Below are 27,155 nucleotides of genomic sequence, written 5' to 3'. Positions count from 1 at the left end.
GAGCACTAGGTGACTTATTTTCCAGGAACTTTTGATATTCTTTCTTCTTTTCCTTCACTGCCTCTTTAACTTCTTGTGTCCACCATGGAGTTCTGATTTTTCTATCCTTGCAGACAACCTCACCACATGCCTCTCTGGCTGAATCAATCAGGGTTTTCTTCAAGATTTGGTTCCTGTTCTCAAACTCTTGTTTTTTCTTCAATATTTTTTGTATTTTAGTCTACAGTTCACATCTGAGAGCTGCTCAAATTTTATTTGCTTTAAAACTTTCTTACATGTTTTTCTTTTCAAAATGAAATTCAATTTTATGCTGCTCAAGAGTAGTCACTTCCAATTTCAAATCCCCTATACACTTTTCACAGTTTTAAATCTCTCTGTGCACTCTGTCGTCCTGCACCAGGGAGAAAACATCACTATTGACAATAACATAGTCAATGAGACTTTCTTATTCCTTGCCTCTTCTCTCCATGTGAATTTGTGCACATCTTTATGTTGGAACATGGTGTTAATAATAACCAGTCCATGTCCTGAGCAGAAATCCCACAGGTATTTGCCATTATTATTAGCTTTGCTCTTTTCTCCAAATTTTCCCAAAATATTGAACATTTATTTTTCACTTGGTTAGACTATAATAAATTTAGTTTAATCCTTTATCGAAGTGTGAGCAAATAAAGCTTGCTCCTGAAAATATCTTCAAGACTGGGGTCAGGTAGTACAACACCGGGCAACTCGCAGCAAAGGTGGACCAAGCTACCATCACTCCTATCTCAGTATCTCCCATAATGCAAAAGACATTTCTTGTGGATATGTATAGTTATGCATTAATGGAAGGGCCACTACCCAGACTAGTTTCGACCTTTATTGAGGTCTCTTCAGTGGGAGCCAGGCCCAGAGGTGGAGATACCAGGCATAACAATCGTGAGGTCATCTTTACCTATAGGAGTTGCGAAACAGTTTGTCACCTTTTTATTAAATTACTCTGGATTTAGAGAAAGATGTTGAAAGTTTATTTTTCACTTGGTTAGACTATAATAAATTTAGTTTATTAAGGATTAAACTCCTTCTTTTCCTTGATTGTCATTGCCTGAATATAACATTTTGTGTTTATTGCTCAGAAAGATCTCAGTTTTTGTCTTTTTTTTTTCAGTCCCCCATATTATATCGATCTGGTACTTATCTATTTCCTCAGTTAGCTCAATTTCTTTGCCATTCAGGCTTCTTATGTTGATAGGACTGATCTTTAACTCGGGTGATGTTGAGTTGAGGTGTGTTTTCAGATTTGTTCCAGTAGCTGACTTTTGCTGTTTTCCCTGGTTCCCTGGTGAAAACAACAGGTGGTCTTGTTTAACCAGGCATCGTCCCAGCCGTCATATTGTACCATCATTTATGTTTTGGTTTAAGCCAATAAGAATACAATTTGGTCGGCTAAATCCCAGATTGCCAGCCCATCCTCTTTTGTTCATTATCCAAGTAGATACCTACAGGGTGCACCACGAGAAGGTGTGGATTGGACATTAGGTCAGATTCCCTGGTCGATTCTCTGCATTCCTTTAAAGGCTATGTGGGGGTCTCCTCTCAGTTATACAGCTTTGACCCTTAACCATCCCTGAATTTATTAAAGAAGTTATAATATATCCAACAAAGAGATAGCATGTTTAATTAATAAAATGAACAGGCATTAAAATCTCAACCTGCTACACTTCTTCGCCTGATAGTGCTCTGTTGTCATTGCCATAACATAACAACTAATACTTTTAAACTTTTTTTTTCTATGCAAAAGACTTTGTAATATCCACTATTGAATTCCAAAAATCTCCTCCTTTCTCACCCTAGCCATATCATACAGTGTTCTTCTCATTCCACACATGGTCCTTATGCATCGTACTTCCAGTTTTCATTTTAGTCATGAAGTGGTATAAATGAGCCACCATTTCATGTTGTCGTTATAACGCCTTACTTGAAAACAGTAAATCTCACATACTTTGAGCAAAACAAGTAAGTTTTTTATATCATGAATTCGTTTAAATTAAATAATAGTTGTCATTTCCAATAAATAATTTATAATCAAATCAATGCATTAATTTAGGCCAATATTAACCTTGCACATGTATCTAGTGCATGCGATATATGTAATAGACAATCTATTATGTAAAAAAAAAAAAAAATGCTTTGCTTACTAAATAATTTCATTAACAAAATAATAATAATTATTATTATTACATGACAACTCCAAGTAGTCCAATGACTCATCGAGGGAGGCCACTTACTCTACTACTCTGTCTACACCACTCGATTCACCAACTACAACGAACCGCAACTACAATCATCATCTACCAATGTCATCTACTGCCCACTACCACCACTAGTATTTTCACAAACATCCATCCCCACAGCGGGATTCGAACTTGCAGCTTTTTGGCTGGAGAGCAGATATGCTAACCACTCGGCCAACCTGGCTGGCATTATAATTATAAACATAAAATTTAAAACAGTAGGATACCACATGGAAATCTGTTATGGAAAATGCAAGAAATGGGGATGGATATGAAACTGATGAAATGAATGAAAGGGTGACTGATGACCAGATACCAAAAAGTATAGAGGAGTAGAATCCATGAGAAGGCAGGTGACTATTGGTGTGCTGCAGGGCTCTGTGCTTGGACCACTGCTGTTTCATTCATACATAAGTGATATAGGAAATAAGGGAAGATGATGATAATGCAAAGTTAGTTAGAGTAATAGTTAATCAGGGTACTCTAGAGAGTTTGCAGGATGAGTTAAATAGACTGACAGTATGGGCAAAACAATAGATGTCAATTTAATGTGGAAGAGTATAAAGTTATGCATTTTGAGATACAAAGATTACGAGCTTTGTACCACATTGAGAGAACGTTACTCCACGAAATTGATGAAGCTAGGGATTTGGGGTTAGTAGTAGATGGAGAATTGGCTTTTTAGAGCATATTTCTAATATAGCCAGGGTAGCTCACAGTATTAGATGATTATTGAAGATCACAATAACAAGCAGAGATAAGGGAGTTATCATTCCTCTTTATAAAATCTTGAGATGGCCACATATGTATTACTGTGCTCAGGTCTGGTCACCTGGATTTCTTGGAGATGAGAAAGTGGTGGAGAGGATCCAGGGCGAGTGACCAAGATAGTGAGTGATCTGCGGAATGCTTCCTGTGAGGATTGATTGAGGGTTTATGGATTGCAAAAGTTGGTTGTAGGTGAAAAGAGTGGGGATATGATAGAAATATATAACTTTCTTAAGTTAAATAAATACCTTAAAGGATTGATGTAAGAGTGTTGATGGGTAGGGCTTGAAAACTAGATTTTAGCTTGGAGACTGGTGAATGAATGGAATGGGTTGCCTGAGTCAGTTGTGAGCTTTGTCTGTTAATGGTTTCAAGGAGTACAATAAATATTGTTTTGATAGTTTGGGTACCTCAAGATGAGTCTTAGGACTCCATAACATAGCTTTCCAAGCTTTTGTGTCTCATTGTACATGCACTTTGTAGCACTGAAGCCTAAGCTGCATGTTGGTTCAGGTAATGTGAGCTTCCATATTGCAGTCCTACCATGGAAACCCATGTCATGGGCCCCCTTGTGCAGATTTGTGTTCCAGTTGATTTCTGGAACTCTGCATTCAGCTTGTCGGCCAATGCAGGTAGCACTTGCAGTTGACTCCCTGTGCTTCTATCTCTGTATGGTATCACTGTTGACTTGGTATGGCCCAATTTGTCAACACTTTGCCAAACAGGTGTGTAACATGACATTCTATCGCAAACTCTGTCAGTTCCCTCATTGCAACCATTTCACCCAGACATGATTGCACTGACTTAGAAGCATCATATTCCTCCACTTGATACTGGCTACAAACATGTGACTTGTTACATGACACTATTCACTATGGGGAGGGGGGGGGGTCCATTGACTTCTTTCCAAGCAGTGTGCCAGAGTGAAATAAGTTATTCTTGCCATGGAAGGCTGGTAATTGCCTAGTTAGCATTGGAACAGTATCCCAAAATAACTGGAATCTGAAGTTGGCATGCTTCCATTTTCTAGTTATGGATGATGTCACTAGGCATTGTGAAGTCTGACAAGTGGCTGGCTTCATCCTGTGTGAACTTCATCACACAGGATGAAGCCACTTTTTTATTTGCGTTATGCCTACAAGCAAGTTTGGAGATTTTGTGATGGCTGTCCACGTGGAACAGATAGCTTGAAATTATTTTCTTTTGGGTAAAGCTGCAGCTGAAACTATTGTTATGCTTCAGCAACAAGTGGTTTTCCCGTTTCAAAAGTGAGGACATGTCAGTTGAAGACCGAACCATGATCTAGCTGACCTTCAACAAGCAGAAATGATGAAAACATCCAAAATGTTTGCCAGGCAATTGATGAAGATCATCGAAAGACCATTGAGCAAGTTTCTGAAGAGACAAATGTGTTATGGAGTTTGTGCCAGCGAATTTTAACAGAAGATTTGCAAATGAAACGTGTCTGCTAAATTTGGGCCTCATTTGTTCACAGAGGATCAAAAAAAAAAAAAAAAGGATGTTAATGCTTGCTGCAATTTGAGGGAGCAAGTTAATGACCACGGATAAAGAAAACCATGAAAGGGTGACAATTTGTTGAAGTGAACAAAATGAAAGAAGTCTCTGGAGGTCATAAACAGTATCCCAGTTGAACAATTCCAGACCTGTTTCCAGCAGTGGAAAAAAACATTGGGACAAGTGCATTGACTCACATGGAGATTACTTTGAAGGAGACTAGAATATGGTATTATTAACTTTAATAAATTTTTTTTTTTAAATAACGTTTTTGGGTAACCCCTCATAGGTAGTGGAAAAGGGAATGATGCTGCAATATCAAAAGGCCTGTTAAAGAAAATGAAACCTACTCCTTTGCAATAAGAATCCAATTATTTTAGATTTTAAACTTAAGATTTTAAGAGATGTCAAACAACTGCCATTGATTTTTCAAAGGGAAAACTTACTAATAAGATAAACAAAATACTATGTAAAAGAAATGAGACAAGTTCTGCAACCTTTTGAGAGGAAATTTTTAGATTACATAAATTGTGTAGCTGTTTATAATGGTATTCAGATAATGGGTGTGGCAAACTATTTGAATGTTGAACATAAAATACTAATATGAATGAATAATGTATTTGATAAAAAGAGTTAGTTAAAATGAATCTGAAATTGGCAACACTATCTTAGTATTTGATACATTTATCTGACCCAAAGATCTGGAAGATTTTGGAAAAGAAGAAATTAATATTTTGGGTAAGCATTTCAGGAAATATTATGATGATAATGAAAACAGTTTCAACAAATTTAGTGAAAGAGTGGTATGAGTTCATAGTTTTATGGAAGCATTTAAATGTTTTCTCTCTCTCAAAACTGCTTGAAGTTTTAGCCATTATACCAGCAAGTATGTTATCATCTGAACAAGGTTTTAGTCAGAATCTAATAAAAAGGAGGTTGAGGTTATCAGTGAATCTTCCACTCTGCATGAGTTATTGATGATACATATGAATTTTTCTTCTCTTCAAGATTTTGTTCCACATAATCAGTTAAGTGGTATTTTCCAAGAAAAGACACACTGGAGGCCATATGAAGCCATTATGTAAATAAGCTATGTTGTGTCATGCACTTTAAACCCACACCTTCTGAGTAAATTTTTTTTGTGGCTAGTAGAATTATTATTCTACTAGCCACATTATATGTATTTCTGGAATCCTGGTTACGTGCATTTGATGTAATTTATCTCCTCTATCTAATCCACTTAGAGAACTATGCAATAATTTGTTGCAGTACAGGTAAAAGTTATTTGAAGTTGCTTCGAGTGTAATTGATGGATTACTATGCTGATGTTCTATATATTTGTCGTACCAGTTTTTCATTTGTAATTGAGCACAATGCACATTCATCTTTAATTGTTCATACAATTTAGTTTGAGAAAAAGTTTGTGTGACAATATTTTTAATTCATAATGTATTTTTGAATATACTTTGAATAATTACAGACTTTAGCTGTAAATTAATCATTAAAGTTTCTTTGAATTGAGTTAAAAATATTGTCATATAAAAATATTTTATATTGTCATTTATGTTCATGACATAAATGACAATATAAAATAGTGTTTGATTTAACATGTGATGAATAATGAATTCCGTTTGGTTTCATTCAATCATCTATTTTGAATAGCATTTCCATAGGAGACGAACCTAGTTATCATTTTGGCATTTAAAATAGATGATTGAATGAATACCAAATGGAATTCATTATTCATCACATGTTAAATCAAACACTATTTTATATTGTCATTTATGTCATGAACAGTAATTTCTTGATTTCTTCTTACAACAACACTTATAAGCTTTATTTTGGAGGGTGATTTTTGGGAAAAAATATATCAAAATTTTATGCAATACAGGTGAAACAAACATGGAAACATGAATTTCCAAAACATGCTAATTGTGTACTACTATTATTTCTCTTTGTTTATTATAAATATGAATGTTTGTTTTGTTTGTTAAAATTATTCCCTTTTTTTTTGGTATCATAATATATTGTTTTAGATTATGAATATCATCTTGCTGATATCCATTATTTGAGCTGTCATTTGCAGAAGGATCTGAATGCCTAAACATCAAAATTCTTAATAAATGTTAGTCAAGGTAGTCTGTCAAATATAATACATAAAAAAAAAGTTGTAATTTGAATAGATGATTGAATGAGTACCAAACAGAAATTATTCATTATTCATCACATGTTAAATCAAGCACTATTTGTGTTTGATTTAACATGTGATGACCCCTGAATGAATATCACAGTATTCATTCAGGGGTCACTTCAGTATCAAAGGTAGATAACTGCTAGGAGACCTTCATATAGTCCTTAAGGGAATGTGGAGGAAACTGACTGAGGCTTTTGACCTCACCTCATGGTTCAATCCATTAGTAATACAGAATGAAGAACAACGATGGGCTGGTAGTTTGGGATTTAGACAAACAAATTGTATTCTGTATTGGCTTAAACCAAAATGCAGTGATGATACAGCATGATGAAATTTTATAGACCAGAATGTCATCTGATTAAACAAGGGCTCCTCTTTGCATAGGAATGAGGGAAAACAGTGAAAAGTTAGATACTGGAACAAACTCAAACTTAACATCACTTGAATTCAAGGTAGGCACTGTCAGTGTAAGAAGTGTCAACAGAATAGAAGAGTAATGGCAGAAGAATTAGAGAAATACATTTGATGTATTTGATCTATATTAGGAAATGAAGATAAAAAAGAATCAGATTCTTCTAAATAACAATTACAAGATGTTATATGCAGACAGTAATTACCTTGTTTTAATGGCATATCGTTCTACTTGAATAGCAAACATGTTCAAACAGTGATATGGGTAAACATCAAAATAGGAAATTGGACAGAAGGTTCTGATGAAGTGTAGAAATTTTTCAAATAAGTAGAGAATTCTGCTGACATGAAGATAGAAGGGAAAATTGATCCTTGCAGAAAACTAAACAGTAGAATAGGAAAGGAATACCAGACATATAGAAATGTTTAGGGAAATTTGCAGGAAAAAAGAAAAACTAATAATGATAAACATCCACTAGATTTCTGTTTCACATGGACAGACTGATTACTTACTTCATGCTTACATAAGCACAAATTCCCATTGAGAGAAAACACAAGAAATAACCATCTTATTGATCATTGTTGTTGATGGCAATAGCTTCATGCTGGTTCTTGAAAACTGCTCGACTCTGATTCATTTTAAAACTTTCTTACAAACTTTTCTTTTCAATATAGTATTTTTCATCCTGCTCAGAACTAAATGATGATCACTTCTGAGCAGGATGAAAAATACTATATTGAAAAGAAAAGTTTGTAAGAAAGTTTTAAAATGAATCAGAGTCAAGCAGTTTTCATAGGTGAGTTTTTGATGACTACATTTGCTAACTCAAATATAAAATATTACTTGAAAAAGAAATTAGAAAATGAGAACCAAACCTAGGTGATTTGCTGCCATACCCTGATGACATTGAGTCAGTCGGGAATTACATGAAGTTGTTTGCAAGGATTGAAAAACCTGAATTCCATAGTGGATTAAGATGTTAGAGACAGTCCTGAAAAAAAAAAAAGTTTTTTTTTTTTTTCAGGATTAGTATCAAGGGTTAGTAAGTCAGCATGTGTCTGAGAGAATACAGAGAAAAATATAGGAAAGCAGTGGTGAAAAGTGGCTAAGCAAAGATTTAGGAAGAATTGGAAGACTTTGATAGAAGAGAAGACGAATAACATGAATATGACAAAATGTTCTCAAGGCTATTGGAAAAGCTTAAAAATGGAGGTGGGAAAACAGGAATTAGATATGAGAAAAGTGATGTAAAAACTGAAGAAAAAGATCTCACTATCTGAAGTGATTACCTTGAAAAATTGTTAAAGAAACAAGTGACAGAACAGTGGTAGACGATATTCAAGACAAATGCAGCCTGGAGTATGTATCAATAGTTGAGGTAGAAAAGTCACAAAAACCTGAAATATGGAAAGCCATTTGGAGTGCATCATTCAGAAAGTTGATTTCCTAATAAATAGGAATAGAGTTCTCATGGGATTTATCTGTTTAAAAGGAAATAAAACAATGGGAAAATTACAGAACAATTTCTCCACTGAGTGTTCCAAGTAAGATTTATGCGAGCATACTAAGAAAGGTCTAGAAAAACTGCGGAGGAAAAAAGAACAAGCTGCTATCTCCACTGTTATTCATCATCTATGCAGATTACAGGACACACTGGCATATTGAACCCGATATTAAAAATGGAATGTTAATCTCAGCTTGTTACTTTATTTCAGATGATGTTATACTCTTAAATAAATCCAGTACAAGTTCACAAAATTTCTTAACTAAATTGAATAACTGCTGTAACAAATTTGGCATGAAAATCTGCATTAAAAATCAGATTATGAAAATAGGGAAAATGGAGCCTCCGTAGCTCAATCAGTATAGGTGAAGCTCTTTGGTTGAAAAGACCTGGGTTCGATTCCTGTCCATGACATGAAGAACCTTTATCTGGTCTCTTTTGACTACCAGTCTCATATGGAGGTAGAGGGTTTTTCCACCAAGAAACTCTTGCTTTTTCATCCCACAGGCAAACTGGCCCAGTGAACATAACAGATTTACAGCCATGAATATTTACGACAATATGCAGAAGAGATAGGGTTCTCGCCACATGTTGTTACGCCAGTATTCAACCATGGGCCACATTATGGTAGCCAACCTCCTGGATGGAAGAGAACACACGACTGGGAATGGGAGAACATCAGCTACATACTGAACGGAGAACCTATAGAACAAGTAAAATCTTTCAGCTATTTAGGTGAAATGGTTGAGGTAGAAAATTCAAATTTAATTTAAAAATTTACATTAGTAACAAATTCTTAGTGATAATGACATATAATTATTGAAATTAACAATAGAATAAACAAAGCTGGTACAGTGGGAGTCAGTTGAATATGGATACGAATATCAGAGCTGGCTTGGAAATAAATCAGTTGATCAGAGACTAGATCTAATCCCTTTGATTTTCTCTGATATAAGAGGTATGTGAAAAACTAGGGAAGTGAAAGATATAATTAATGTTAGAATATTAAAAATGAATATATCAGGATGAAACTTGATTATATTAACATTCAGGAATGTGTTTGCAGATTTAATATGATATGGTTACATAAACAAAATAAGAGCAGAAATGTAAATAAAATGTGTTTGATGTTATTCATAAAGTATATGAATAAATTTACTTTTCATTCATGTACTTTATATCTAATGCAGTAACATCTCTCCTTCCACAAAAGAGCATTATATAATTTAATAAATGAACTATTTTATTATTGCATCTATAAATACTCTTTATTTAAGGTGACTGATTGTTTTTAAATTTTGTTTAGTGTAAGGATAGGTATAAGGAGATGGTTGTGCCACTGTATATGTCAGAATATTACTGGTCAGACCATACTTGGACTGTTGTGCTGGGATTTGGTCACCTAGTTTTCATTGTGATGTGAAACATTGGAGAATGTCAGATGAGTGATCAGAGAGAATACTAGGACTGGAATCTTGGCTATGGAGAGGGAATAAAAAGATAAAATTACAGAATTATCTGGATAGGATGAAAACAGGTGATGTGATAGATACACTTAAATTAATGAGGGAATTTTATTGGATTCATACAGAGGGGATTATAAAAAGAGTAGGAGGTGAGAGGGGAAGAATTAGAGGCCATCCCTGGAAGTTGTGTAAGGGTGTGGTGAAGAAAGTAATGCATGGAATAGATTTTTTTACATGGAGAATTGTACATGGAACATATTATAAGAACATGTTGTGAATGCAGGGAGAGTTAAGGATTTTAAGGTTCGGTATGATACTATGTTGTCAACTGAATGAACTTCTCACACAGGGCTTATCTCAGTCCTGAAGATATTTTCAGGCGCAAACTTTGTTTGCTTACACTTGGATAAAGGATTAAACTAATATTTATTATATTCTCACATTGAGTTTGATGACTCCATGGAGAGTGTGATAATAATGTAGCGTTACTAAACATATATTTGTCTTTTGTATTAACAAAATATTTTTATAAATAACTATTCTTTTTGATGTTTAATATTTCAGAACATTAGAGAAAAAGTATTTGAAAATAAGAATAAGGAAAAGAAGCATATGCAGGTAAAAAAATCCTTTCATATTTTATTGTGTGTTAGATTTATTTAATTTATTTCTTAAAGGAAGCACTTGGACTTTCATGCCAAAATCATATAATAATAATAGCTGGGAAAAAACAGCAGTTTTGGAAAATATAAAATTTACAGTTGATTCTCATTACAGCAAACTTATAAAGAAGACCACAGGTATTGGTTTGCTATAATAAAGTTTTTATATAACATTGTAACCTCAGGGCTTTGGACAGGATTTACAGTAGTTTGTTGTAATGATCAAGTTTGTTATATTAGCATGTGCTATAGTGTGATAACTATCCTTCATAGCAGCTTTTCCTTAATCCTGCAATGCGTCTCACATTGGATAGAGAATTCATTAAATAAAGAATTGCTTACTGCTTGTGGTTTGGTTGATAATTAATGTGAAATATAAATAGTTTTGATTTGAGTAATTACTCTGTCCTGGAGTGAATTTTTTGGATGTTTTACTATGTAGAATAATTTAATCAAAATCTTCCTTGTAAATCAGAGTTTTCTTTACATTTTTGTAAACAGAGTAAATAAAAAAAAAAGGGGGGGGGGCATTAATTACGATTAAAAAAAAAAACCTGAATAATCAGCAGTTACGTAGTATCGCAATGCTTTGTTTTGTCCTTATAAATATCTTTCATTACTAAGAATGTTAGAACTATATTAACATTTGTTGGCACTATTTAATATTTTGATAACCAGGTTCTTGGTTTGTGGTAAAGGTTTGTGGTTTGTACTCTGGACTGGGACTTATGGAGGAGGAGGAGAGAGGTTTCAATTTTGTCTTTATTGAGAATTTGGGGTTAATTGTTGAAGACTAAGAAACAGTCACATTGATAGGATGGTCAAGTGTAGGTGGATCAAATCTTGGAGACTTTGAGGCCATCAATACTATTAAAGTTGGAAAAGTAAAGAATACGCATTTTTGAAAATTATGGAGACAACTGCCGTGTTTGAATAAAAACTTTAGTTTATTATAACTAAAATCTACATTCGACCTTTATGTCAAGATCATCTTCTGGAGCATACAACTATACATAGAAACAAGCTACACTACAATCAAACTGGTTTGTTAAAGATACTGACCAACCGCTGTAACAATTGTTGGCCTGACCTCTAGTGGAAAAAAAAAAATTATACATCAATGCTAGAGTTCTATTATTAGTGTTATCTGTTGGTTGTAGGAATACATTTGGTGTAACAACAAGTATCTATCTATATACATATGTGAACATCATGATTATACTTGTACATTCCAGCCAGTTGGTATGGAATGGTTTCTAATACTAGCTGAAGATTGGCTAGAGTATTGACTTATGCTGGATCTTATATATTAGGTAGGCTGAATGTGTGCCATCCAGATCCTTGGAATTTTCATGCCATCTTTGTTGTTGATATTTGGGTGGTTTATCAGTATTTCACAGGCTTCCTTAAATTTCCTTTCATACCAGGTTTTTGTGTGGTGTAAGGAGCGGGTGCTTTTCCAGTTGATTTGGCGCAAGGTGTTGAGCACATGATCTGAGAGGCCTGCTTCACCATAATGGTTATATTTAATGTGTTCTTTCTTACATATAGGAATTGTCCGTCCTGTTTCACCAATGTAAAGTAAGTTACAGGTGCAGCGGATGCAATAGACTCCAGGATGTGCTAATGGGAGGAGAGGATCCTTAGAGGAGTTGAATATCGTTTTAAGTTTAGTGGGTTGTTTAAAGGTGGCATTGAGGTTATAATGTAGTAAGATTCTGTTGATTTTTTTCTGATAACCCTTTAATGTATGGGATGGCTATGGTTTTACTGTAATCTAGATTTGTTTTTGTTGTTGTTTTATGGAATATTTTATTAATAGTATTTTTGTTATAGCCATTAATTATGAATGTGTTGTTGATGATTTTTAGTTCTTGTTTCAGGGATTGCTAGTCAGAGCAAATAGTTGTAGCTCTGTTTTTAAGGGTGTTAATGACTCCATATTTTTGTGATGGGTGGTGGTATGAATTAGCATGTATGTATTGGCCAGTATGTGTCGGTTTTCGGTAGACCGTGAAGGATAGACTACCTGAAGGAAGACGTGTGACTAGTGTGTCTAGGAACGGAAGCGAATTTTGGTTTTCAATTTTGATGGTGAATTGTATGTGTTTGTGTTGTTTGTTCAGGTGGCTAAGGAATGTGTTTAGCGTTTGTCGCCTGTGCGGCCAGATCGCAAACACGTCGTCAACGTATCTAAGCCAGACGGTCGGTCTTAGCGTGGCGGAATCAAGAGCCCTTTGCTCAAAGGTTTCCATGTAGAAGTTAGAGATTCGGGGGGGGGGGGGGGGGGATAGTGGTGAGCCCATGGCTGTACTTTCTTTTTGTAGGTAAAATTTGTTTTGCCACACGAAGTAACGGACTGTAGTACGTGGGCAAAGAGGGCCGTAATGTCGGGCAGAAATTTGTTCTGTAGTAGGAGAATTGTGTCATTGATGGGGACATTTGTGAAAAGGGCAGAAAAGTCGAAACTGACTAATAAGTCGTCTTCATCGAGTGTTATGTTTTTAATTTTGTTTATAAAGTGTTGTATGTTCTTTATGTAGGAGGGGGAATGACCTACCAACTCCTTGAGTGTTGCTAATTTCTTGGCTAAGTGGTAATTGGAGCTATCTATTCCTTCCATAGTTTGTCGAAGGGGCACATTTTATTTGTGTATTTTCAGCACCCCATATATTCTTGGGGGGGGGGGGTGCGTAGTGGGGTTTGAGTTTTTTAACCGTGTATGGTGGCCAAGAAGTGACGGACTTGAGTAGTTTCTCTGTTTTACAAAGACGACTTATTAGAGTTTCGGCGTTTCTGCCCTTTTCACTAATGTCCCCATCAATGACACAATTCTCCTACTACAGAACAAATTTCGGCCCAGCATTGCGGCCCTCTTTGCCCACGTACTACAGTCCGGTTACTTCGTGTGGCAAAACAAATTTTACCTACAGAAAGAAGGTACAGCCATGGGCTCACCACTATCCTTCCCCCCCCCCCCCCGAATCGCTAACTTCTACATGGAAACCTTTGAGCAAATCGCTCTTGATTCCGCCACGCTAAGACCGACTGTCTCGCTTAGATACGTTGACGACGTGTTCGCGATCTGGCAGCACGGGCGACAAACGCTAAACACATTCCTTAGCCACCTGAACAAACAACACGAACGCATACAATTCACCATCGAAATCGAAATCAAAATTCGCTCCCGTTCCTAGACACACTAGTTACACGTCTTCCTTCAGGCAGTCTATCCTTCACGGTCTACCGAAAACCGACACACACACACACACACACACACACACACACACACACACACACACACACACACACACACACGGGCCAATACATACATGCTAATTCATACCACCACCCATCACAAAAATATGGAGTCATTAACACCCTTAAAAACAGAGCTACAACAATTTGCTCTAACCAACAATCCCTGAAACAAGAATTAAAATTATCAACAACACATTCATAATTAATGGCTATAACAAAAATACTATTAATAAAATATTCCATAAAACAACAACAAAAACGAATCTAGATTACAGTAAAACCATAGCCATCCCATATATTAAAGGGTTATCAGAAAAAAATCAACAGAATCCTACAACATTATAACCTCAATGCCACCTTTAAACAACCCACTAAACTTAAAACGATATTCAACTCCTCTAAGGATCCTCTCCTCCCATTAGCACATCCTGGAGTCTATTGCATCCGCTGCACCTGTAACTTACTTTACATTGGTGAAACAGGATGGACAATTCCTATATGTAAGAAAGAACACATTAAATATAACCATTATGGTGAAGCAGGCCTCTCAGATCATGTGCTCAACACCTTGCACCAAATCAACTGGAAAAGCACCTGCTCCTTACACCACACAAAAACTTGGTATGAAAGGAAATTTAAGGAAGCCTGCGAAATCCTGATAAACCATCCAAATATCAACAACAAAGATGGCATGAAAATTCCAAGGATCTGGATGGCACACATTCAGCCTACCTAATATATAAGATCCGGCATAAGTCAGGACTCTAACCAGTCTTCAGCTAGTATTAGAAACCATTCCATACCAACTGGCTGGAATGTACAAGTATAATCATGATGTTAATATATGTATATAGATAGATACTTGTTGTTACGCCTAATGTATTCCTACAACCAACAGATAACACTAATAATAGAACTCTAGCATTGATGTATAATTTTTTTTTTTTCACTAGAGGTCAGGCCAACAATTGTTACAGCGGTTGGTCAGTATCTTTAACAAACCAGTTTGATTGTACTGTAGCTTGTTTTCTATGTATAGTTGTATGCTCCAGAAGATGATCTTGACATAAAGGTCGAATGTAGATTTTAGTTATAATAAACTAAAGTTTTTATTCAAACACCGTGGCTGTCTCCATAATTTTCAAAAATGCATTCGTATCACCGTGTAAGCTTAAAGAAAGGATAAAGAATAGGCCTTTGAGGATTTTTTGATCGATTGATTGCACCAAGCTTATGAAATGGGTGGAGATGTAAATGGCTTTGTATTGGCCTTGGTGGTTCTATCCTTCTCAGTCTGTCAAGAAGGATAGACAACATGAATAAAATATGTAATTACTGAAGTGCATGTTTTTCTTTTGTTTTAATGGCTGAGAATTGTTTTCCCAGCGAATGTGTGAAAAGTAAACATCTAAATCCATAATATAACTTTGAAAGGAGAAAGGGAGTGGGAAGTACTTGGATGTTTTTGAAATTAGAGAGAGAGAAAATTATAGAAACAAACAAATTAGTATTTAAAACATGAACAAGGAAGATTTGGAATAGTGGTATATTAAAGATGGAAAAGCAATATCTTAACTATTGAAAGTAAGAAAAAAGTTTCCTTTTGGCATATAAAAATCCTATTAAGAGAAAGGATAAATATCCAGTATTGTTTTATAGCCAATTAGCAAAATATTGTTATGCCTTTGAAACTTAGTTTTTAAAGTGATAAGTAGCCTATAATAATAAGGCACGAGAATTGCCTTTATTATTGTGCTATAGCAAATTATCCAGGAGCCCATATATTTTGCTTTTCCACTCACCAGATATTACAGATGTAAAAGCAGTATCCTTAAGTATTGAAAGCAAGAAAAACAATGCTTCATTAAAAATATACACACACACACAAACTGATTTGAACTGATGGTTTTCATCATAGGCAGAGCTCTGGGATGCATTGACATCTAATTAATACTGCATATTTCCATGTCCAAAAATTCTATTTTTCATAAATGTTCAATGATTACTTGGTGATTCATTGTACATAAAAACTAAATATTTGAAAAATGAGTTCAAAATGCTTCATTTTGACTTGAAAAGAAATGTTTGGAAAATGAAACCTAAATCTTAAGTTTCAAAGCAGATACTGTTTTGCCATACTGGCTGAGCTTAGTTTTTTTTTTTTTTATATGTTACAATGAAGCTTTTTAGGCTCTTTTCTTCACTGTTTAATGTTTTATTCATCGGTTTAATTACAGGAAATACAATTTTCAAATGTGGAATTCACTGGTCATTGAAACCTTAATCAAAAGCACTAATGAAAGAAATATAAAGTAATATATGTTCTCTTTTAAGTAGAGCAGTAATGAGGTGACCCTCATAAGTTTCAGTAAACTGGCTAATTAGATATCACTTTTCAAATCAGCAATTACAGCTGTTGCTACAAAACAAACTTGATATTTTTTTTGTCCTTTTTCTGAATAAATAGCAATATCCTTCAGTTTAAATTGATCTACAGAGAATTATAACTCTTGAGTTTTTTTATGAATCTCATTCAAAAGTGGTAAACCTATCACATGTTTAATTCTATGGGCTGACTAGGATTAGATTACTTCCAACCTGGTTGGCCAAGTAGTAGTATATCACTCTCCAACCAACAAGCTGTGTGGACATGGATGTTTGTGATTGTCTTTAAGTGGGAGATGAATATCATTGCCCAGTCAGAGACTATCACCACCACCACCCCACTTATTGGAGGCACTTGAAAAAAGTGTCATATTTGGTCTCTAGAGCAGAGTTTCAACTATGCAAAAAAAAAAAAAAAAAATACAAAAAATATAAAATGAAATTAATAAAAAATAGAAAAAATCCTTTGCTCAACCACAGTACAAACCTATTATTGACAACTTTTGTGTTTGGGAGTTATAAAAGATGATCTGTTTCTCCCACTCTGTACCAAACACAAAACTTTTATTCCAAGCCATTTCAGGCCTTCATTAAGCAGAATGGTCTTACACCAAGTGATTAAAATCCTCTTCAACCTGAAGAGTTTCGCAAATATTTTCCATTTCATTCTTTCACTTTTCGATTTTCATCATGATGAGGAATTTTATATAGGCATTTTCAAATGAAGTTGTCGATCTCATTGGAGGTACCAGAGTTTTTCTCTCTCTCTCTCACACACACACACAGAGTTTACAGATTAAAAAAAAAAACTTTTAGTGGGTGGTAGATGGCAGGTTGTATGGAATGCCCTCCTGTGATGAGTCCTTGGACTACAAGAACTCATCTCATAATAATATTCATGCCACAGTGAGTTTTAAAGTGCATCTGTTGGTTGGACAAAGGATAGCACTATTCACTCAGCAAACTAGGCTAGCAAAGTTAAAGATCAATAAATAGTGTCATGAATATCTGCACCTATATTTGATCTAGTTTAAGAAATTAAAGAATTCTCTGAGGATCTTTGTAATACATAGAACATATTATTAGAATGTTATAATAGGAGATTATCAATTTTATATCAGCTTTGTCAAGTTGATATAAACCCACAACAAATGAAGTATTTTAGGAGTGCAAGATTAAAGAAATTAACCTTTCTTAAAGAAATGATGCTGATTATCTAATGGTAAACATCGTAGAAATATTAGTGTCTGTTATTAGCCAGTTCAGTTATGATAGTCATCATAGGCCAGTGTTAAATTCTGAATGAATGAAATTTTAATCCATAAGTATTTCATTCAGATTTAACAAGCAACAACATTACCCAGAGCTAATATTTGTATATCAGAAAATATGAAACTGATTGTAAACTACCAGCAACATTTGTAATTTAGGTATTTTTCTCTATAAATTATGTTATAGTTATTCATTGTAAAATTTCTAGAAGTTAAAACTATGTGAACTTTGTGTAAATATTTGTGTCATGAAGCGAATAAGATAATCAGATTAAGAAGTAAAAGACTTGAGGCAATTATGTACACCAGAGAGTAATTGCGTGGGGAAGTTTCCTGCAAAGCACGGCACTGGGTGCAAAGGAGAAGCGAGGTGCCGTGGGCAAAGGAGAAAGAATATGACTTAAGAAGATAAATATCGTGCCTCGGATATATAGAGCATGTCGGCGCCAGCTCATGGCTTTTTTCCCCTCATTCGACTAGTCATCAAGTTCGGGAGATCCCACGGAGGTTATAGGAGCATGCGGAGATGTCTATAGGCAGCCCACCAGTCAAGCAGTAGTTCAGCGAAGTATAGATCCCGATCTTGCAGAAGGCGCAACGCAGATCAACAAGTCATGCCGAGCCACTTGACCCGATAGCGGGAAGCCAGAGTTATTTACTTTGGAGGTGAATCGTGTCCGAGCCTACCAGTTGATTCTTTTAGATGAAATCAAGTAGGAGCATGGTCAATGAGACAGAAGCACTCCTGAGACTAGTGTGGAGAAGGCTAAGTATTTCTACGGTCCCTGGTAATGTAAACTTTTGTTCTGTTATGTAATTGTGCTAAGAGGGATAATCATTGTTCGTGCAGAGAACTTTCAGTTATTCATGTTTCATTAAATGAAAGGACTAGAGCTTATACAATGTGAGAAAGTGGAACCTTATGTTCTAAGAAAAAGGATTGTATAGGAATATGTTAATACCATAGGGTGTACTCAGTCTGTTAATTCAATAGCTTTTAGGAATGTTGATTACTGAATGAATGTTTAGCTATTAATTGAAGCTCTAATCTAGATTCATGTTGTAAATGTTAAGAGAGAATTTACATCATTTAATTAATTGAACTTATTCTCAAGGATAGTTGTGATTCTATGCCAGTAATTGTAGTTACCTGTAAAATATTTGACTTGATAATTAAATGTCTTTCTTGTGTATTAATCTCTAACGACTTGCCTGATTTTGTTCCTATTGCACTGCTCATAAAAATCCGAACCAAGGCGAGAAATAAAACATGAAGATAGCTACGACTGCAACTGAAATTTAGTTGTTGTAAGATTTAAGTACTTAACGAAATTGCCTAGGAGTTATATAATAGTGTACTATTCTGAGTGTTAATTCTCTGATTTTTGAGTTATTCTCTTGTCTAGGATTTAGGGTGGCACAGCATAATATAAAATTTCCCTAAATTCAAAACACGATTAGCACCAGATACGAAACAAAGGAATTGGCGCTACCCAAAGGCAATCCCTTTGTCTTCCTTACTTTGCACACTGTTATTAAATTAATTTGCGGCCTAGTGCGACTGTATGCGAATACAAAAATAAATAATAAACGAGTAGAACATATAAAAATTAAGATTAAGAAAATATGACACCAGTGACAGCATGGATAAAAATCAACATTAAGATACCAATAGAAAGCTTAATGAATAAGCTCCATTTGAGTTCAGAAACATGGATAACTACAAAACAATTTAAAAAAAAAATAATAATAATGGAAACCTCAAAGAAAAAAAGGAAACTTATGAACAAGACCTAACAGAGAAATGAAAGAAGCTAAGGAATTAAGGAAATCTCTACTAGTAGGTAGAACATTTAGAAAAAAGTTTGTCATGTCTAAATAAGTAATATAATCGAGTGAGAATTAATGAGATATTTAATTAGTATGGACAATGTTAAATTTTACATTTTTTTTGTAATTCCATACATGAAAGGTTCAGCTTGTTGTAGTATATTAGTGCTGTGTGCAGACAAGAAAAAAAAAATGATGAGAAAGAAGAAGAATTTGACATTTGAGGACCTGCAGATTATACTCTTCATGAAATATACTGTGACAAGTATGTTTCAAATGATAGCAGAAGAGGAGATGAATAAAAAAGAAGAAAAATGAGTTCTATAGGTTTTGAGTTGAACTGTGAAGAGTGCTGAATAGCTTTATAATTGTTTTAACATATTTAGAGATGGGGGATTACTGTCTCTGATATTGATGAACTGAGAAAATCAGTTTGAAATTACAAATGACATAAGTAAAAACGATTTTAATTGCTTATCACAACACAACAGGTTAAAAAAATATATATTTATATATATTTATGATAACAGAGGCAAACAAAACATAATTAAATAACTAGTAATTTCAAGCAAGTATTCAAATGTTTTGGCTACACTCGAATAGCATAGTCGGAGGTGACCAATTGTTGATTTAGGTGGAGGATGACAGTCTCCTAAATATTTGGTAGTTTTTTCCCACATCCAAATTTATTTAATAGGCTGATTCTCAGATGTCCTCTTACCATTCCAGACAAGCATTCAATCCCTCTTTCCCTTGAATTTTTCACAGAAAGAGTTGAGAAAATTTTTGTCTAAAAAAGTATACTTGTCCAGATGGTATTTTTCCAGTTTAGCTCCAGAGTTGACTCCATTCTCTTTCCTCTTTTTACTCTCTTATTCCAGTGGTATCTATTCTGCAGTTTAGAAATTAGCATTCCTAGTACCCATTCCTAAGAAGAGTGAAATTTTGGCCATCTAATTAATGTCTAGTTTCACTTGCTTCAGTTCTTTCTAAAGTAACACTCAACTACTATGCTACCTTTTATCCTCTCAACTAAATAAATGAGCTCCAGTATCAATTCTACTGCTGTTGATCAACAGAGAATCTTCTTACTTATGTTACCCACATTCGTACGTATGGAAAAGTTTAGAGAATCTCAAGTGGTTGATTTCAGTATCTCTAATGCATTTGATCGGGTTTGGCACAAAGGGCCTATTAAGTAAACTTCCATCATATATTTCGTCTTTTGTGGATTGCAGCTTCCTTTCTGGATGTATTATTATTAAAAAAGACCTCCTGGGAGTCAGGGACTCGTCGAATAAGGCTATATGCTACACGCACCAGCTGTCATACTTAATTCATTCACCCTGCTTGCATACATGACATCAAATGGCAATCCATTCCAATCATGTACCACCCTAAGAGAGAGAGAAAAATTTAGCCCTCACTCCCCCCTTCTTTAGCAGCATGCATTCTCTGCTTAAAAGGATGTCCTCTTGTCCTTTCCCCACCTTCCATAAAATGAAAAATTCCATCAACTGATATCCTGTATGACCCTTTTAGAAGTTTGTAAGTCTCAATCATATCACCCCCCCCTTTCTCCTGTTAAATTCTCGAACTGTCTTCATAATCAGTATTCCAGAATTCTGATATAATTTTAAACATTCTCCTTTGCACTCTCTCTTTCCCAACTGTATCAGAATCACAATGGAGACCAGACCAGACCTGTGCAGAATAGTCCAGGTAAGGTCTTATCAAAGATTTGTAAAGAGGCAAAATTACATCCTTATTATTACACGTGAACATTCTTTTCTGCATTGCAATTATCTTTTGAGTTATATTTGCAATCTTTGCTACATGGTCCCTGAATTCGAACTTGCTATCTACTAACACTCCAAGAACCCTACCCCGATCAGTTTCTTCTAGCATAATCCCACCAGTATAATACAGCATTCGATATCTAATGATGCCAAAGTGTATGACTTTGCATTTACCAACATTGAATGGACATCCAATTTCTTATGCCCACTATTCCAGCCTATTCAAATCATTCTGCAAGTACTGCATATCAGCAGCATTCCTGATTATCCTATCTATCTTTCCATATCAACAAATAGCTGTATGTTGTCTGTCAAATCCTTCCTAATATCATTAATATACAGACTGAATGACAGTGGATGAAGGACTGATCCTTGTGTTACATCACTAGTTACCTTAAATCTTGCAGACTTACATCCTCCATATACCACTTTTTGATATCTCTCAGTCAGCCATCCTCTTATTCATGTTAATATTTTATAATCCAAACCCATATTCTCCAATTTATGCAACAGTCGTCCATGCTGTATTCTGTCAAAAATCTTAGCAAAATATAAAAGTATCGTTGCATATTCATTCCCCTTCTCTAGTTCAATGGTAACATTATTATAGAATGTGAACAAGTTGCTAAAACATAACCTTCCCTTAGTAAACTCATGCTGTTCATTGCAAAGTAGCGATACACTGTCAACTCATTTCTCAATGCAAGTCCTAGCCAATTTTTACCAAATCTTCACAACCACTCCTGAGTTAAATACACCAGTCTTTGCACCACCTTTGTGTAAATGGGATTACCGTACCTTCTTTCCATTTCTGTAGAATCTTCCCTATTCTGAGACTCAAATTATGTGGCCTGGTGAAAGGAATAGCCAGTTTAGCTGAACACACTTTTAGTATCCATGCTGATATTCCAACAGCCGCTATTGTTGAATTCTTATTCAGTTTGTGCAACAACTCTAATACCTCATCCTCCTACCCCTGTTTCTTCATCCACTGGAAGAGGTAACAATGAGCTCAATGTTTTATATACCAGGTTGCTAGCTTTTATCAAATTGGGCACTCATTAGTTGGACAATCTCTTCTGCATCTGTTACCCTCACACTATCTGCATTTAGAAGAGTTATTCTTTCCTATTCATTTTTTCTTTTACTTGCAGCATATCGATACAATTCCTGTGGGTTGTCTTTAGCTTGCAGAGCCAGTTTCTTTTCACAGTTAGACTTAGTTTTCCATACAACAGTTGACTATTCTAGCCTACTGCTTATAATTTTCATAATGCACATCATCCATTTCTTATGAATCTCTTGCTTTTCACCTGCCCAATCACCTGTTGGGTAAACTTGGTCTAAGTTTGGAGTTGAAGTCACAGTCCCACTCAAAACTTAGAAACTTAGAGAATACAGACCAAGTTTTTCTTTGTCTTCATTCATGCCTTCTACTGGTGTCTTTTGGAACAATCTTCTTTATGTATTCCCTAAAGGGTATAATCTGTAGGTCTTCAAATCCATTGTTAATGTTTAGTTTCTTCCTTTTTTTCTCAATGTTTTTGTCCATCTACACTAGTGGCCAAAATTGTGGAAACCTTTTGGAAAAAGTGTATTTCTGAGGTTTGATGGCTCATAACACCACTTTTTTTTTGAGTAATACCATAAAATTATATATTAGTGGAAAGATAATTTAATCAAGAATGTAATGGCATAACTTTTTTATGAAGGATTTTTTATTAGAACAGCAGTTATAAAGAAGAAAAGTGAAACATAGAAAAAAATGAGATATACAAAAATTCTCACAATGTGAGTTAATACTTAGTTGGGTATCCTTTAGCGTTAATTACGGCCTTACAACGCCTTCCCATGGAGTGAACCAAGTTTTTTTTAGTTCTGCAGCTGTTATAATGTGAAACCAAGACTGAATTATTGCTTCTATTAATTGGGTTTTATTGGTGACTTGCTTCTGACTAACAATTTTTTTAGTCGGCTCCATAGATTTTCGATTGGGTTAAGGTCTGGGCTATTCCCAGGCCATTCCAGCAGTGGAATATGATTATCTTGAAACCACTTTTTGCACACAGAGCAACATGACATGGAGCTGAATCCTGTTAAAATATAAATGCTTCATTATCTTGGAAAAGATCACATGCAGAAGGCTTCAGTTTGTGCTCAAGTATTTCATTTATGTATTTTTGGACATTTATATTCCCATTAATCACTCAAATTCTGCCCACACCTTTTGATGTCATACAACCCCAGATCATAACACTAAGTGGGTGTTTCACGGTAGGTGTAATGCAATCAGGATGCAGATCTTCTCCTTACGTATTTTATGTCATCACTACCAAACACGGAGACTTTGGTCTCATCACTCCAAACAACACTGTCCCGTTGTTCAGCTGTCCAGTTAACATGGGTTTTAGCCCAGTTTAATCTTTTCAATCTTTGTTTGAGAGATAAAAATGGCTTTTTTCGTGGAATTCTAGCATTTAGACCAAATTACTGCAGTCTGCACCGAACAGTTCTTGCACTCAACTTCACGTTGTATTGCGCCATTTCATCTTGTATACACCCAGATGATTTTCTTGTGTCACGTAGGCACAGTCTCTCAATTCTTCTATCATCACTTGCTGTTGTGCACCTTTTTCTGCCTTTACCAGTCTGGTTTTGTAGTGACTGAGTCTCCTTATACCTCTTCAAAAATTTAGAAATGTCACCTTTGGTTAAGTTTCGACCAATTTTTTTTATTACATTTTACAAGCTCACTAAATGAAAGAACACAAAAACAACCAACCAACTTGATCACATAACACACGGACAAACGTCCTCCTCTCAGCTCCAATACATGACATTAATAACTGAATACTACTGTGACCTTAGTGGCTCATTGCCAAAACAAGATGACACCTGATTGGCTCTCTAAACACTCATGGTCATTGGCTACATTCAAATGAAGGAAAGCTACTTCATATCAACCTAAGCAAGTTATGCTTCTTTTTTTCTGGTTAGGCTATAACTTTTCATAGAATACAGATAATCGAACAAACTTTGTTGCATTACATTCTTGATTAAATTATCTTTCCATTGATATATAATTTTATGGTATTACACCAAAAGAAAAAAAGTGGTGTTATGAGCCATCAAACCTCAGAAATGAGCCATCAAATGTTATGAGCCATCAAACCTCACTTTTTCCAAAAGGTTTCTACAATTTTGGCCACTAGTGTATGATACTTCATGTTGTATTTTTTGTCATTGGACTTAAATCTTATTCTGAATGTGCCAGGGGATAAATTCATTGCCTAGTGTAAGTAAAACCTTGCTTGTTAGTGGCTTGAAAAGTTTTGTTGTGTCGCTAGAGCACACGATAATGATTATAATAGTTTACAACCTTTCACTGGTGAGATTTACATAAAGAGAGAGAGAGAGAGATTAGCTTTTAAAAGCATAGGGTTTTTTCCATAATATATCATGACTACCACCCAGTTAATAGAAAAAGAAATGAATACCTGCTTTTGGAATATTTAATATTCATAGAAATTCAAATGGCTTTTGACTAGTCAGAAATAAAGTTATAGCATATTATTCCAGTGGAATACATAAAAATGAGTATAAGAGGCCAATAACTATGATAAAGTGTCATGTAAAAAAATTTGGTAATGAAAGAGAGAGAAGAGTCAAGGAGAACTGAAAAATTGAATTAATGTAAACAGAAGTTAATATAAAGACCTGTTAAAGGTTAGCAAATAGTAAAACAAATATTACTTGATTGAAATTAGGAAATAATCTAGTTCTAACTGCATAGGTAAACAAAAACGTTTATTTCTTGTTAATTATTTCTTTCATTGCATTATGTTTACAAGTTTTTTTTATATATATATATATATATATAGTGGCCAGCTTATTAATAGCATCCTTCCCGTTTATGAAAATGAGTAAGTGTTCCTAATAAATTAGCCACTCAGTGTTTTTTAATTTTGTTGTTACTTTAAGTAAAAAAAAAGGGGAGGATGGGGGGTAAAGTAATCTGAAGTTTTTTTGTCTTGTTTTTATAGCCTTTACAGTCTTTTGTTTGCTCACAAAAAGCTACTGCTGCTTCTGAACTTACATGCCAGACAGAAATTTACATTTGACTTTATTGGTACTTGCATTTAATGTATTGGCAGCGTTAAATTTATTTGAAGTATTATTTAACATAACTGAAAAGAAATTAATGAGGTTTCTACTTGACACTGTAGAATGTAACATGCTGAAAATCATAAATGTTTCACAATTGCTGGGTCATAGAAATTCCACTAGAATTTTGTTAATCTGTTTATATTTAAAGTAAAAATTTGGAATGTTGGATATATTTTTATTTCATAGAATCTGTAATGAAATATATAGTAGACATACAGTATAGCAGAACACCATTATTACAACATTATTTATCTGCACTATAATGAACTAAGTTCTATGGAAACTGGTTCCCATAGAACCAGTGCTATTTTAAGCTCACTATTACAAACAGTAAAATCTGAAAATCTTCACAATGGCAGATTGAATTTCCTAGCAAATGACATCACAGTTAGGAGATGAGGGAAATCGTGGAAAATATAACAAAGGAAAATTACTGGGAAATACAAACAGAAACAGAAGAAAAGAAATGGCAGGTTATCATACACAATGGGCAGAACTCAAAGGATTTGCAAGAACCATACATAAAACAAGATCATCACGAATCATGGGCTCACTGCCCATTGATGTCTGATGCCTGTTTCACAATCTTCTTCCACCTTTCTTTGTCCAGTGCATAGTGTCGCAGTTTTTGTACACCCATTCCATGGTCTTCCTCTTCTGTTTAAACCATCCAAAATACCACTCATTCTACAGATGTGTCCAAATAATTGCAGCTTCCGTTTTATAATCTTCTGCAGTAGATTCTGTTTTGGTTGTATCTTCTGATAGAGCTCTTCATTGGTGATTTTCTGTACCCATCCTATTCTTAGAATCTTCCTGTAACAAGTTCTTTCAAATGACAAAATTCTTTTTTTTGATTCCTTATTTATTACCCACGTTTCAAATCTGTACAGTACATCACTGAAGATGCGTATTTCCAATACTCTTAGTTTTGTTTGCAGACTGATCACTTTACTTTTCCAGATGTTATCCATGGCCTTCAGATTTGTTCTTCCCTTTGCAATCCTGATCTTTATTTCTTTTTTACAGTCCAAGTCATATGTCAGTTTACTTCCCAAATATGGGAATTGTTCTACATCTTCTATATCAGTTCCATCCACTTGTATTTTTTATTTCGTGTTCTTCTCACCAAATACCATTGTCTTTGTTTTTTCAGTTCATAACAAGTCCAAATCTCTTCTCCTCCTCATTTAACAGTTTCAGTGTTTTTTGTAGTTCTCTTTCGTCTTCTTCAATAATAACAATGTCATCTGCAAATCTCAGATTGTTAATTCTCATTCCGTGTACAGATATTCCCTTGGCATCTTCTTTCATTTTATCCATTGCTCTTTCTAAATGTGCGATGAAAATGCTTGGTGATATTGGGTCTCCCTGTCTAGTACCTCTGCTTGTTCTAAACCATTTCCCCAAATCATCACCTATTCTAACTGCTGCAACTGCATTCTGATAAACATCTTTTAATGTAGCTGTTAGTTTTTTATTAATTCCATAGGATTCCAGAACCTGCTAATGTCACTTTCTGGTCAATAATGTCAAATGCTTTCTGAAAATCAACAAAGCAAGTATATGTTTTTTTTTTTCTCTGCTATTAACCTCATTGTCAAAATCTGTTGAATTGTAGTTCTATCCTTCCTAAATCCTGCTTGCT

General features: G+C 34.8%; 1 protein-coding gene across 3 annotated transcripts in view; it reads left to right on the top strand.

The window, feature by feature from the left end:
* LOC150110691 (syntaxin-6-like) overlaps positions 1-27,155 on the top strand; it is a 136,023-nt gene that overhangs the window by 63,093 nt on the left and 45,775 nt on the right. For all 3 annotated transcript variants that reach the window (XM_090395680.1, XM_090395671.1, XM_090395662.1), the window contains exon 4: positions 10,697-10,750. In XM_090395680.1, coding sequence (XP_090251806.1) covers positions 10,697-10,750 — 54 coding nt within the window. The remainder of the gene's footprint in view (positions 1-10,696; positions 10,751-27,155) is intronic.

The sequence above is a fragment of the Typopeltis vanoorti genome, chromosome 1 (genome assembly GCF_054136105.1).
Source record: "Typopeltis vanoorti isolate ZY-2024b chromosome 1, IOZ_Tvanoo_1.0, whole genome shotgun sequence".
NCBI classification, from domain to species: Eukaryota; Metazoa; Arthropoda; class Arachnida; order Uropygi; family Thelyphonidae; genus Typopeltis; species Typopeltis vanoorti.
This window is presented reverse-complemented; position numbering and strand designations above follow the sequence as displayed.